At 43.5% G+C, this 14,263-nt stretch overlaps 3 protein-coding genes across 5 annotated transcripts in view; all 3 read right to left on the reverse strand.

Annotated features, from left to right (window-relative positions):
• Positions 1–3,446, reverse strand: part of LOC121542857 (hormone-sensitive lipase) — a 29,679-nt gene extending 26,233 nt beyond the window's left edge. Inside the window, exon 1 of the mRNA XM_045220208.1 lies at positions 3,289–3,446. Coding sequence (XP_045076143.1) covers positions 3,289–3,376 — 88 coding nt within the window. The 5' untranslated portion in view covers positions 3,377–3,446. The remainder of the gene's footprint in view (positions 1–3,288) is intronic.
• Positions 3,447–3,870: 424 nt separating this feature from the next.
• LOC121542858 (B-cell antigen receptor complex-associated protein alpha chain) lies at positions 3,871–6,991 on the reverse strand. Of its 3 annotated transcripts, none has more exons than XM_041852423.2 (5): positions 6,801–6,991; positions 5,826–6,188; positions 4,858–4,982; positions 4,569–4,631; positions 3,871–4,427 (listed from the first exon to the last, which is right to left on the reverse strand). In XM_041852423.2, the coding sequence occupies exons 1-5, from the start codon at positions 6,838–6,840 to the stop codon at positions 4,287–4,289; spliced, it is 732 nt and encodes a 243-aa protein (XP_041708357.2). In that variant the 5' UTR covers positions 6,841–6,991; the 3' UTR covers positions 3,871–4,286. The 3 variants fall into 3 exon arrangements, with proteins under 3 accessions (XP_041708357.2, XP_041708359.2, XP_041708356.2); XM_041852425.2 differs by having other exon boundaries at positions 4,867–4,982; positions 5,826–6,191; XM_041852422.2 differs by having other exon boundaries at positions 5,826–6,191.
• Positions 6,992–10,184: 3,193 nt separating this feature from the next.
• LOC123489818 (rho guanine nucleotide exchange factor 1-like) lies at positions 10,185–14,217 on the reverse strand (the record flags this gene model as incomplete). The annotated part of the gene is given in 4 exon segments (XM_045220209.1): positions 10,185–11,106; positions 11,560–11,663; positions 13,736–13,971; positions 14,071–14,217. Coding segments are annotated over 3 exon segments (455 nt in total), but the record flags the coding sequence as incomplete, so codon positions are not given.
• Positions 14,218–14,263: the final 46 nt, after the last annotated feature.

A 14,263-nucleotide genomic window follows, 5' to 3' on the forward strand; every position in this document is an offset into this window, starting at 1 on the left:
TGACTAGGCCTTACCATTGTTGTGGCTAGGCCTTAATATTGTTTTGGTTAACCACATACTGGTGGGGTGGCATCCTAATGATCCCATAGACTGCAGGACAAACATGCTGAATCGTCTGAATACAGAGTAAGGATAGGTTAACTGAATGTTTTAGCACCCTCCCTGATAAGCTTATCTTCAAGGAAAATGTAAATTGTCAGTCCAGGTACAATGAGAAAAGTAAAGAGGGAGACAAAGAGAGTGAAATGACTTCTCTCCTATCTAGAACATAGGCCTAGAAGTTTATCTTGAAAGTAAAGTCTCATTCAAATGAATAACCATGTCTGCTCGTCTTTACAACCTTGGTACCTCAGTATCAGTAGCAGAGATAATTGGCTACTTGACATCCATTTAGTGTCGCCTATGCTCTTTGAATATGGTGCATGTTAATGATATTCAAATAGTCAGGTATTCATTTAAACTGTGGCCCTCTGGGGACTCACACATTGGAACAGAATACAGAGGCTCTACAGAGACTGTGGGTGTAGAATTCTAAGAAGAACATCAAAGTGCAATGTTCCCCAACATTCAACCACTAATATGAATATAAACACTAAAGCCTATAGTATGTGTAAGTCACCCTAATTGATCATGGCATGATGTCACCTAGGCCTAGAGATGTTATGGGTGGTGCACACTGCACTGCTCTTTAACTTTAGATGGCATATAAATTCACTTTTCATCAGAAATGCCATGGTACCAAAAATAAGCTAAGCCTGAAGAAGTAGGCCCTATTGCTAATTGAAGTCAAGAAGCATTCAAACAGTGTGAAGGCTAGGCTACATCTTCCTCGGGCTGTGCGGGGGGTCGGAAGTTAGGACCCTTGCCCCAGACTATTTCAGTTGTGGCCAAACTGCACAACAGGACGTTAGTAACAATGAGCCTCTCCACCCCTCACAACCAAGCATGCCTGGTGGCCTGGACTGGTTTCCCCTCATCCCTTTACTACACTGTCTGACTGAGATGACAGACCAGATAAGACAGTCTAGTACTAGGAGGTGGCTAGTCAACATCTCATACAGCAGGTCATTGCTAAGGTCAGACGGCATCTACAGCCAATGTTTCGACGACTAGGCTACATTCACCATTATCTGCATATTTTGATGGATAGGCTAAACGTGTGGTTAATGTTGTGGCAATCCAATCCACAGGTATTTTTGGAATTCAAATGTCTATGGGAAGGAGGAAATCCTGCCCCTGCAGAATGCATCTGGCTCTTCACTCATTATCTGGAATCACTCAAAAGGGGCTTACAGCTAGAGATAATAACTTTAAAAACTCTCCTTCCAGACTCACATTAAGAATCACCAATCTAAAGTTAAATCTAGAATCCGCTTCCTATTTCGCAACAAAGCCTCCTTCACTCATGCTGCCAAACATGCCCTAGTAAAACTGACTATCCTACCGATCCTTGACTTCGGCGATGTCATTTACAAAATAGCCTCCAACACTCTACTCAGCAAATTGGATGTAGTCTATCACAGTGCCATCCGTTTTGTCACCAAAGCCCCATATACTACCCACCACTGTGACCTGTACGCTCTTGTTGGCTGGTCCTCACTACATATTCGTCGCCAAACCCACTGGCTCCAGGCCATCTATAAATCACTGCTAGGCAAATCCCTGCCTTATCTTAGCTCATTGGTCACCATAGCAACACCCACCCGTAGTATGCGCTCCACCAAGTATATCTCACTGGTCATCCCCAAAGCCAACACCTTCTTTGGCCGCCATTCCTTCCAGTTCTCTGCTGCCAATGACTGGAACGAATTGCAAAAATCTCTGAAGCTGGAGACTCTTATCTCCCTCACTAACTTTAAGCATCAGTTGTCAGAGCACCTTACCGATCACTGCACCTGTACACAGCCCATCTGAAATTAGCCCACCCAACTACCTCATCCCCATATTGTTATTTATTTTGCTCATTTGCACCCCAGTATCTCTATTTGCACATCATCTCTTGCACATCTATCATTCCAGTGTTAATACTAATTGTAATTATTTTGCACTATAGCCTATTTATTGCTGTACCTCCATAACTTGCTACATTTGTACACACTCTATAAAACATTTTCTGTTGTATTTTTGACTTTGTTTTACCCCATATGTAACTCTGTGTTGTTGTTGTTTTTAATCGCACTGCTTTGCTTGATCTTGGCCAGGTCGCAGTTGTAAATGAGAACTTGTTCTCAACTGGCTTACCTGGTTAAATAAAGGTGAAAAACAAAAAGACAAAAAAAGGAAAAGAAAAATAGCAGGTCTCTTTGCTCCACAATAACAGTCTAGTGCCAGTTTTCATCCAAGAGGCACGTTTGCTGAATATGATATCATGTTCATTCGCCTCATTACTAAATGCCTACAGATGAATGGTTTGTTTGTGAGAGACTATGGTGAAAGGCTCTTGGACATATTTAATCCAGTTGTTTGTAAATAGAGTGATGGCTTAATTAAAAGTATAGTAAAGAAGCCTGCTACAGTGGGAGAACCATCTGACTGACAATGGCTTATTCATGGCCATGTAATGCCGACCCCTCAAGCATGTTCTTTTCCACAGTCTGCCCATGTGTCACATTGTTGAGTACACGGTTCCAAATGTAAACTGATGGCAACACTGTCTGAAGAATGATAGGATGCTGCTGTTGCATTCTGCCGCTTCTCAACGTCCCTCACCCCTCCACACACACACACACACACACACACACACACGTTAATCACTGTTTTGACAACCTGATCAGGTGGAGCATTGTCATCGTTAGCCTACATGAGCTGGGAGTAAGCAACAGGGGCTAAAGAAAGATACCGATATAACAGGTGACACGAGGTTTCGAATAGATACAATGTTGATTCTAAATACAGTCAATTACTCGCGCAAAATTGTTACAATTTCCTAAGTCATTGGGAACGTTACATTGTAGCGAGATAGCGCGTTACCTACATTATGAAATAAAACGACTTGTGAAAGTTTCAACCTAGCTAGCTACTAAGCTTAGCTTCGAAACACTGGCAACTATTTTAATGCACAAACCTCATATCACATAACGCAAGTTGCCAGAAAACGTAATGCTAACGTTACATGTTAGACTGTTGTTGTCACTTGACGCGGCTTAAATATTTCTGTAACTTGGCTAACGTTAGCATCCTAGTTAGCTAGAAGAGAGGCAAGAGTTGGAGTGTGGACCTAATTTAACCGCCATGATCAAAAACCACTAAAGCGAAAAGTCAAATTTCTAACTGCTGTAAATTACGTACCTATTGGTCCCTCTTTATATTTTGACGAACGTCGTCCATTCAAACCTTTTTCGAGGCTGCTGTTGCCTCCCTTCTTTCCCGACGCCATCTTCGCCCACTAATTTCGCACCCCCTTCTCAAATCTTCTAGTCATACCTGTAAAAAAGCCACACCCACAACCAAAACCGCAGCCAGTCAGCGCTGGCTATGCATTCCTAGAGCCTATTGACGTGCTCCAATTTGACAAACGCCACCTCTCGTTGCTGCGTTGCAGTGTCCAAAAGCTTTCCCCAGATAATCATCTGTGGTAAACAAAGTACGGTACTGTCTGTCAGTAGGTTTCCCATCACAGTGAGGTAAACCTTCATGTATTATAGCCTAGTGACGGCTTAGTAGCTGCCTACAAGCTACAACATCGGCAGTGGAGGCTGCTGAGGGGAAGACGGCTCGTAATAACGGTTAGATCCAGGTTCAGAAATGGGATAACGCTTCCGAGACTCCATCACTCCTGTCACATCAGTATGGGCGCGAGTGACATATGACAAATACATCAATTTCATGAAGCAAAAATGCTAAATATGTAAACATGAACGCATAAGGCAATCAGTTTTATACTTTTATTTACAAAGCACAATTCAGGCCTTGAATTATGGAGATTGGAGAGAAAAAAACATTTGGCCAATGCATACACAAAAGCGTAGAAAATGCAAATATGCAGAAAAAATTCTCTTATTTATATAAAATGTTTAGGTATTGGCAATGGTAATGAAAGGCTAAATTGAAAGCAAAATTCCCCCTGATATTGTAGGTTACTGCCTTTTTGGCCCACTAAGAAATTCGATTCAAATATAGCCAAAGGCTGCAAGGAAAACGCAGGTCAGTCACCTCTATAAATTCAAACATGGGGGGGAGCACTTTTGAAGAAAATTCCTATCAAAACCCTCACCCCAATTCTGTTCTCACAAATGACTCTTCTCCCACCCTCTCTCTTCCTCCCCCTCCTTCCTGCCCCCTCTCATTCAAGGCTTCTCCAGTTGGATTTCCTCCTCCTCCTCCTCCTCCTCCTCTATGAGCATGTTTCCCACGTCTTGGTAGGGGCCCTGCACCAGAGAGCGCTGGATCTGATCATATGTGGAACTGCATTCCTCCAGATTTAGACCCTGTATATGGATTGAGGTAAGGGAGGTTATGATAGGTTGACTTCCTCTTCCCTTCTTCTAGGACTTGTTTGATTGACAGAAGAATAGTGAAAACAGTGACTATGACAGAAAGACAGAGAGAGGATCTCATTCAAGCCCCACCTCATAGATATTCTCCTCTTCCTCTTTGACCCTTTTCTTCTTCAGTTGATTTAGTTTCTTCGTCTTGAAAAGGAGAGGAAGTTAATGACATCATGATATTAAGTAATTCTCATGACAATGGTGTGAAAAAAAAGCCCACTGTCGTCATATAGTAAGATTACCATACATACTAGTCCTTCTGGTTAAAGCAGAGTTTTCAAATGACACAATTCACTATTGGAATGAGAGTAAACTAGGAATATTAGGTCTAGTAGCCTAGCATTAGCAGTAGAAAAGGTGGCCTGCTTGCCTCTCTGACCTTACGGAGCATCATGGTACCATGCAGAAGCACCACCACCATCAGTAACACTCCCTCAGCCGTCAGGATGCTGTTCTTGGTGCTTTCACGGATGTCCAGAATCTTCACCATCGGCCCTGAGCAGGGAGAGAGGGGTCAGATATAGGTAATCAGAGTAGAACTCACCTGCTGCTCTTTCATGGGTGAGATGCAGGCTAGATGTGAATGAAAGGGGGGGGCAGATTACCATGCATCAGATTGCAGCAAGACAGAGGATAATATTTTGAGATAAATAAAAAAACAATGCTCCTTATGTCACACAATTTCCAAGGAAAAACTATAAACAAAGCATTTGTTTATCATTTCAACATTGGTCATTTGAATTAAATCAGCGGGATTACCACACAATGTAGCCATTCACTGGTGACTTAAGTCTGGGTGCTTTAGGTGGATTGCCATCTGGTCTGATCCGTGTGCACTACCGGGACCCAACTTTTACGTGGGCAGGTTGTCATGACCATCACAGATGATCTACGTGATCCACAAGGAACAGATACTGCCATTCATGGTGCATTCTACTGGACTGGGCAGTGGTTAACTAGATTTGTCGATTACAAAGCATTCTCCATTGCTTAGCTGGTTTGACCCCATCCCCCCAGACACCCACACGTACATACACACTGACACACACACATAGTAGAAATACTGTACAACAAAGTACTGTGAGTACAGTCCAGACGGAAGCTTTTGAGGGTTACACACACTGTAGACCTGCAGGAAGGTGACGTGAGTGCTTACTGTGAGGGCTTACATTTACATTTCAGTCATTTAGCAGACGCTCTTATCCAGAGCGACTTACAGTTAGTGAGTGTATACATTTTCATACTGGCCCCCTGTGGGTATCGAACCCACAACCCTGGCGTTGCAAACGCCATGCTCTACCAACTGAGCTACATGGGACTACACAAACACACACTCACTGTAGACCTGCAGGAAGGTGCCGTGGGTGTACACAGAGGTCCACAGGGCGCTGTGGTTGAGGAAACACTGGTACAACCCTGAGTCGTTCAGACGGACTTCCCTCAGGGTGATTGTGTGACACTTGACCCCCGCCGCCATCAACTTCCCCCCATCCACCGTCACACGGTTGTCTCTCCGGTCCACTCGCTGCGGGCCGGCCGTGCTGTTGACTATGTGGAGGCGGGTGACCCAGGTGGTCTGCACGGAGCCCCCTGTGGCTGAGTAGCAGCATTGCAGGGAGGCGGTGTGAGAGAGCTGCACCCTCAGAGAGGGCCTGTCTGCCTCCAGAGTAACCTGGATCTGGCGGAGGTCACCGTGGACACCTGCTAGAAGGCAGAGCAGCAGGAGTTGGATGAGGTTGACCCATGATACACTGATCAAAGGTCAGTTATTGACAGCATATCTGTCCAACTATTGGCCCAAGACAATGATATAAAGAAACTGTAGCCTACAAAGTATAAGAACAAAGTATAAGAATCCAGTGCTGTAATATTATGTCTCTTAATATCTCTTAACATCTCTTGTTATTTTTAGAAATGTTATAAGTGTGGGGTATATATTCTAGTGTGTGATAGCACAACCACCTGCTCTTGTAGGAGATACGGTTCATTAGAGCAGAACAGATACATTAATACATTATACTCTCTCAGTGTTCTCACATGTACATAATGTCACACAAACAGCCAAATAATCTCATGTTTCAAGGGATAAAATGGGGGAAATTGTTTTAATGTTGCAATGCATGGTTTAAAGGGTTGAAATCTGTTCAAAGGATGTTGAGAATATTCATATTAATTCACTCAAACACCATGGTTTATACTTCGGTCTCATCCGCTCACCTGTAATGTAATTTATCTAAAATAAAGGTGAATATGCACTGAAAGGCTAACTACCCTGCACTGTTTATCAGCGTATCCTAGCAGCCCCTTACTCACCAGCCCAGAAGCAGAGGAATAAGAATGTCATGGCCACCATCTTCTTCACTGTGTTTTATATTGGTTGCCAGTCGTTGCAGAAAATAAAAAGCCTTCATAAAAAGTATTTTGGTATGATGGTAATTTGAGTGTTGTGCCTTTCAACACAGCTATACACTTCTAACCAGTTGTCTTGTGAACAACCTTCCTTCCTCTTTTGTTGGTCTCTCTGTGTCAGGATATATGCTTGAGTGATTGCAGTGTTCTAGAACTAAAAACAGTAAGACAGAAAAAGTGTGTTTTTCTTCCCCATTTATTAAAAAAAAACTGAAAATTACAATAAAAAAAAAACGTACCTAATTTCTTCTGAAGTATACAATTAAAGACTCTTACTCAATGAAATCAATGCCAAAATACACAGTATAGATCTTGCATATTCATTTTTTTATAGATAAGACATATGGCGGATGCCTGTGTGACAGACCAGACCCTATTCTATACAAAGCGCTGGCTAGCTGGAGCAAACATGGTGCTGGTCAAACCCTGTAGTCGCTGAGGTGAACACACACACAATACACTTTGTAACATACATACCCCTGAGATAGCATAGTTACAGGGGACACTGCAGGACAAATACAGCCACCCTACAGTCAATCCCCCACAAACCAACTATCTGAAACCTGGGATTACCTAGAATTAAGGCCAGGGGGGTTTCCTGACCATGTGACCTGACTAGGAAAACCTCCTGGCCCAACCTTGAATGCATGTTGCTTTAGAGCTTGCAAGAAAGGCATTTCACTGTAATTGTGCATGTGACATTAAAACTTGAAACTGGAGACTTGATGTTGGTCACCCAACTCTTTCTATGTTAATTTCATGGTACTTAACAGCCAAACATCTCCCCAACCAACAGTGTTTGTTTACTAGAGAGCCCTTTGGGAAAAAAACAAGCTTGATCGTCAGAACAAGGCACCCTTCTCTATAAAATTAACATTATATTATATAACATACATTTTATACAAATAAAGTAGACCACTATGCATTTGTAAATAGGATACATGAGGGGAAGCAAAGGGAAGAGAGAGAGAGAGAGAGAGAGTGGAGAGACTTGGTAAGCACACGTTTGCCAAGTAGTCTTGAGACTACAGTGACGGTGGAGGTATTAACCTAAGCTGGTATAACAGGATTTAACCTGCTCATTACTGTGGTTCAATGGTGAAAAAGCCCTAGTTAGAGATAATCTGTTTAACCTGATCTTGTTGCCATCCAGTATTGTATAATACAAGTGAGCTGTCGCACATTTGGCATCTCTGAGCAAACAAAAGCTATGCAAGTCTCTTCCTCTTTCTCCCATTGTTGCCAAATGTATAGTACATAATTACATACGTTCCTTTCAACAAAACATCACAAAAAAAAAACTCCCGACCCGTTTAAGCAAATGAAATAAAATACACAGCAACGTACAGTGAAATTGTGCGATAAGAAAAGGTGATGAGAGTAGTAAGGAAGTAAGGACTACATTTCTACCACTTCTAGAAGGAAGACAGGATGAAGGAGAGATGGAGACTATTATTGTGGACTTGGTGATGGAGAGGGGAAGACGAGAAAAGAAAGGAGTGGGGGGTGAAAGAAAAAAGACAATGAAGTTTCAACACAACTCGTAACCTCGCCCTCTGCTTCTTTGAGTAACTATCAATAACAACATTTGCATAATTACATATTTGGGGGAGGGGGTAAGGGAGCGGTTGCTATGGCCACAACGAGAATGCATAATTCAAAAGTGATCGTGAAAGATAACTGTCATTACAGCACTGGTGAGAGTGACGACTAGTCGTGTCTGCAATTCCTGAATCCAAACTCCACTGACCCACTTCTCTTCATTACCGAAGTGGTCTATAGAAACAGTAGCTCAGTATCCTTCTGTATCTTACTGTACTGTCATCCCATGCTGTCCCTAAATGTGTTCCAGTCAATATGAAAGTGATGCTAGGTGAGTCATGTCTATAACAACACAGTGCAGCCCTGCTCACACATGGTAGTAATGAATAGAGGATTTGAATGTCAGTGTGATTGTGAAGTGTCCAGTTAAGTCTTGTTCATTAGTCTGGGGCAGCAGCATGGATGGATGTATCACAGCACAGTCTTCATACAAGTTTAGATATCATTATCTCCCTCTACTGTCTAAGTTCCTACCCACTGTGTTGTTTTCTCTCTCTATATGTGATGCTGGAGTTTGGATGGAGGAGAAGCAGAGAGCCAAGGCTACTTACTGTAGGCATCAGACACATAGGCATCACTCTCCAATCAGCATAAAGTGACTTTCTCCTATACTAATAAGCAGTGGGATAATATGAACAGCTCATATGAGGATCTACAGGTACATGGCTCTCTCTTTGGTCCTGTTTCCCACAGTTCAATGCCACTACTCTAAAAACGAAATCATCAAAATAATAACAATAATTACAATCAACTCCTGAAGACAAATACACACAAAAATGGTATTGCTACCATTGACGACTATAACCTTTGTATCGGACTAAAAACGTATCCAACAGCATATAATACAATATGTCTCCCTCTGTCTCCCTCCTTTCTTTACCGAGAAGCTACTAGCCCTATAGTCAGGAAGTCGACATCACACACGTGATGACCGTTCTCCTGTGTGACCATTGTTACTGCACTGGGCTCCCACGCAATGCAAGTATCAGTGTGTGTGTGTGGGTCTGACTGACTGTGTCTATAACAGATTCTACATTACACTGAACTTCAAGTCTTCTCATCTCTACATCTCCTTCCATCACCATCTAATACGCTGCTAATCAAGTTGGTCTTCGAAGCAAAAGCCCTTCTGCCTCCCCTTCTCTCCTCCCTTACTCCTCTCTTCCTTGCTGTCTCCCTCCATCTCTAATCTACATCCTACTTCAGTCTTAAAAACGGTCCTCCGCTCTCCCTCTCTCCTTCCATCCATCCCTCTATCGCCCGGCCCAGCACAGTAGCAGGGTCCAATGGAGAGGCAGCTCAAGTCAAAAGCAGTACATACAGTCTATATCCCTAACAACATGATCAGTTCCAGTGCTACTAGATTAATGTTTGGACCATAATTAAAGTTCTTACGGAACTTAATTACAGTAACTCCAGAAGAAGGACATTTTGCTTCCACAACACTGTAAACACACACACACACACACACACACACACACACACAGACACACAGGTCTTCTCAACAATTGGGGTTGGCTATGATACACATGGCACAACATTGGTTCATTCAATTCATTCATGGTTTAGTTTTTCAATTTATAAAAACAAAGGTCCTTTGTAGCTCAGTCGGTAGAGCATGGTGCTTGTAGCACCAGGGTAATGGGTTCGATTCCCGGGACCACCCCATAAGTAAAATGTATGCACGCATGACTAAGTCGCTTTGGATAAAAGCATCTGCTAAATGGCATAAATTATTTATTATAATAATAGTAATAAATATTAGGAAAATCAATGTTGGGAATTCAGTATGGGTGGTCACTTGAATTGGATTATACTAAGTTAAAAGTGCATCTCTGCTGTACTTTGGCATGTACTGGATATAGGGGCCCACTAAATGTGCAGTAGCATGTCTAGGTTTGGAAAGTTCCGGGTAACTTTCCCAAAAATCCCAGCTTTTCCAGAAATCCCCGGTTGAAGGATTTCCAGAATTCCTCCTTATTCCAGGAATCTTCCAACCAGGATTTTGGGAAAACCTGTGAATTTTGGAAAAGTTACCAGAATTTCACAACCCTGCGCATGTTCCTATGTCTGGTTCTACAGCTCTACATCGCCCTCTATAGGGCTGACACTAGTATCTCTCTCGACATGCATACATGGGGGTTTATCATACAGTCCAAACCCCTACAGTTGGCAATGATATAAATATATATATATTGAACATACACTGGGGGAAGTATCTGTTGTGTGTGTATGTGTGTTGCAACAGCTCACAATCAATAAGCATAGGCAGCATCTCTCTCACAGCAAACTACTGCTCTAATCTTTGGCACCTGTTTGCAAAACTCCCCTCTCTCACACGCTCACTCACTTACACACACTAGTATATTCACAAACACGCACGTACACACACACACCTCCCACATTGCATTACTCAACTACTTTGCGCAAAGCCCTCCTCCTACGCCTTGCAAGGGCCTCGCGGTTGTCTGCGACCCCCTGTAAATCTTTAACAAGGGCTCAGGCATGGCAGTGGAGCACAGAGAGTGTTTAGTAAATAGGAAATTCCAAGACGCATTCATCAATCCTCCAAGCAACTCTAGCACTCCAATCCAGCACTTACAGTGATCTGAGGAAGAGCAAGAGATGACAAAGGGTAAAGAAAAGAGTTGGTGAGATTAGAGAAGACAACATATCCTGGACCCAATTCTAGTATTAATACCCATGGCATTGCAAAGCATGAGGTAGAAGTTGACCTTAACCACAGACCTAAAGTCAGATTACTCTAACCCCAACCCTTATCTTAACTAGAGGGATAATAAAAGATCTGACCCTGTATCAGTGGTAAATGGCAACTCCTCCCACTTGATATCAGTATAAAGCAGGGTTCTTCAATTCCGGTCCTGGAGGGCCGAAACACTTCTGTTTTCTATTTCTACCTGGTAGTTAATTGCACTCACCTGGTGTCCCAGGTCTGAATTAGCCCCTGATTAGAAGGAGAGGATGAAAAACAGAGGTGTTTCGGCCCTCCAGGACTGGAATTGAAGAACCCTGGTATAAAGGGTTGTATATGAAGGTTCACCTGGTGTCACGAAGGTGGCGCTGTGTATCTCACTAGAAGTTGCCCCCCTCCAGGGAGAACTTAGACAGGACCTGCTGCAGCCGGTGGTGCGCTTCCTCAACACTCTGTTGGAGCAAGATCAATACACAGTTAAATGCTGAATCGCACACACACACACACACACACACACACCACCCCTCCGTCTCTGCCATCCCTTCCTTTCATAATCTTCTTTCCCTTTTGGTCGGTGCTCTTGTGACATCACATAGTTAGCTGTAGACATAAAGGCCATTGTCCCAGAACTTCAATTTCACATAGCAATTTCAGTGACAATAGCAGCAGAGCAGCACAAGCCCTGGTGAAGTGATTTTCTCTACAGTGACGGAAAAAAGTATTTGATCCCCTGCTGATTTTGTACGTTTGCCCACTGACAAAGAAATGATCAGTCTATCATTTTAATGGTAGGTTTATTTGAACAGTGAGAGACAGAATAACAACAAAAAAATCCAGAAAAATGCATGTCAAAAATGTTATAAATTGATTTGCATTTTAATGAGGGAAATAAGTATTTGACCCCCTCTCAATCAGAAAGATTTCTGGCTCCCAGGTGTCTTTTATACAGGTAACGAGCTGAGATTAGGAGCACACTCTTAAAGGGAGTGCTCCTAATCTCAGCTTGTTACCTGTATAAAAGACACCTGTCCACAGAAGCAATCAATCAGATTCCAAACTCTCCACCATGGCCAAGACCAAAGAGCTCTCCAAGGATGTCAGGGACAAGATTGTAGACCTACACAAGGCTGGAATGGAATACAAGACCATCGCCAAGCAGCTTGGTGAGAAGGTGACAACAGATGGTGTGATTATTCGCAAATGGAAGAAACACAAAATAACTGTCAATCTCCCTCGGCCTGGGGCTCCATACAATGATCATGAGAACGGTGAGGAATCAGCCCAGAACTACACGGGAGGATCTTGTCAATGATCTCAAGGCAGCTGGGACCATAGTTACCAAGAAAACAATTGGTAACACACTACGCCGTGAAGGACTGAAATCCTGCAGCTCCCGCAAGGTCCCCCTGCTCGAGAAAGCACATATACAGGGCCGTCTGAAGTTTGCCAATGAACATCTGAATGATTCAGAGGAGAACTGGGTGAAAGTGTTGTGGTCAGATGAGACCAAAATCGAGCTCTTTGGCTTCAACTCAACTCGCCGTGTTTGGAGGAGGAGGAATGCTGCCTATGACCCCAAGAACACCATCCCCACCGTCAAACATGGAGGTGGAAACATTATGCTTTGAGGGTGTTTTTCTGCTAAGGGGACAGGACAACTTCACTGCATCAAAGGGACGATGGACGGGGCCATGTACCGTCAAATCTTGTGTGAGAACCTCCTTCCCCCAAGCCAGGGCATTGAAAATGGGTCGTGGATGGGTATTCCAGCATGACAATGACCCAAAACACACGGCCAAGGCAACAAAGGAGTGGCTCAAGAAGAAGCACATTAAGGTCCTGGAGTGGCCTAGCCAGTCTCCAGACCTTAATCCCATAGAAAATTTGTGGAGGGAGCTGAAGGTTCAAGTTGCCAAACATCAGCCTCGAAACCTTAATGACTTGGAGAAGATCTGCAAAGAGGAGTGGAACAAAATCCCTCCTGAGATGTGTGCAAACCAGGTGGCCAACTACAAGAAACGTCTGACCTCTGTGATTGCCAACAAGGGTTTTGCCACCAAGTACTAAGTCATGTTTTGCAGAGGGGTCAAATACTTATTTCCCTTATTAAAATGCAAATCAATTAAACATTTTTGACATGTGTTTTTCTGGATTTTTTTGTTGTTATTCTGTCTCACTGTCCAAATAAACCTACCATTAAAATTATAGACTGATCATGTCTTTGTCAGTGGGCAAACGTACAAAGTCAGCAGGGGATCAAATACTTTCCCTCACTGTATCTTTCTCTTCTGTGCTGCTGTTAGTCCCCATCTGTCCTCCTTGGCTCCCTCCTTTTTTGCTTCAGTCATCCTTTGCAACCCCATTACTCAATCCTCTCCCACTCATCTCTCCTTCCTTCCTTCCTTCCTTCCTTCCTTCCTTCCTTCCTTCCTTCCTTCCTTCCTTCCTTCCTTCCTTCCTTCCTTCCTTCCTTCCTTCCTTCCTTCCGTCCTTCCGTCCTTCCTGTCATCCCTCGTTCTCTCACCTGCAGTCTCTTCAGCTGTACCTCCAGACTCTGCAGTTTCCGGCGCACCTCCTCCATCCTCTCCTGGGACAGAACCAGGGGAGCACTGATCCCCCCTTCCTCTCCTCCTCCTCCTCCTCCCTCCCCTTCCAGTCCTTGGTCCTGGCTCTCTGCCCCCTCCCTTCCATTCTCCTCATCAAGCTGTAAGTCCTCTGATAGGCTGATGCTGCCAACCAATAGTCTCTTGAGGGACATGACTGTGGGAGGAGACAGGAAGAGTTGATGTACGACATGACAGTAAGAGGAACATCAGTGAAAATGGTAACAGCTTGGACAAATCAAATAAACCCACTCACCTTCGTTTAACGCGCCATTGGCCACTTTCACCTGATCGCTGTTGCTGTGGCCAATCAAGTCGAAGCCTTTGTCCAAGAGGTAATCAATCAGCGAATGACGAGAGTCCACAGACTTAATCTCATCAGTCAGGCTGTCCTTATCTCTTTCTATAGACACAGACACAGCAACAGTCTTGGTAGTAATTCAGTAACA

The sequence above is a fragment of the Coregonus clupeaformis genome, unplaced genomic scaffold, assembly GCF_020615455.1.
Source record: "Coregonus clupeaformis isolate EN_2021a unplaced genomic scaffold, ASM2061545v1 scaf3348, whole genome shotgun sequence".
Lineage (NCBI taxonomy): Eukaryota > Metazoa > Chordata > Actinopteri > Salmoniformes > Salmonidae > Coregonus > Coregonus clupeaformis.

What these genes read in the sequence shown, in the direction of transcription:
- LOC121542858 (XM_041852422.2), bottom strand. Translation starts at nt 6,840, where the DNA reads ATGGTGGCCATGACATTCTTATTCCTCTGCTTCTGGGCTG. An exon ending in ATTCCTCTGCTTCTGGGCTG is followed by an intron (nt 6,192 to 6,800) that starts GTGAGTAAGGGG and finishes TCTGCCTTCTAG; the next exon opens with CAGGTGTCCACGGTGACCTC. An exon ending in TGCTCCGTAAGGTCAGAGAG is followed by an intron (nt 4,632 to 4,857) that starts GCAAGCAGGCCA and finishes CTCCTTTTCAAG; the next exon opens with ACGAAGAAACTAAATCAACT.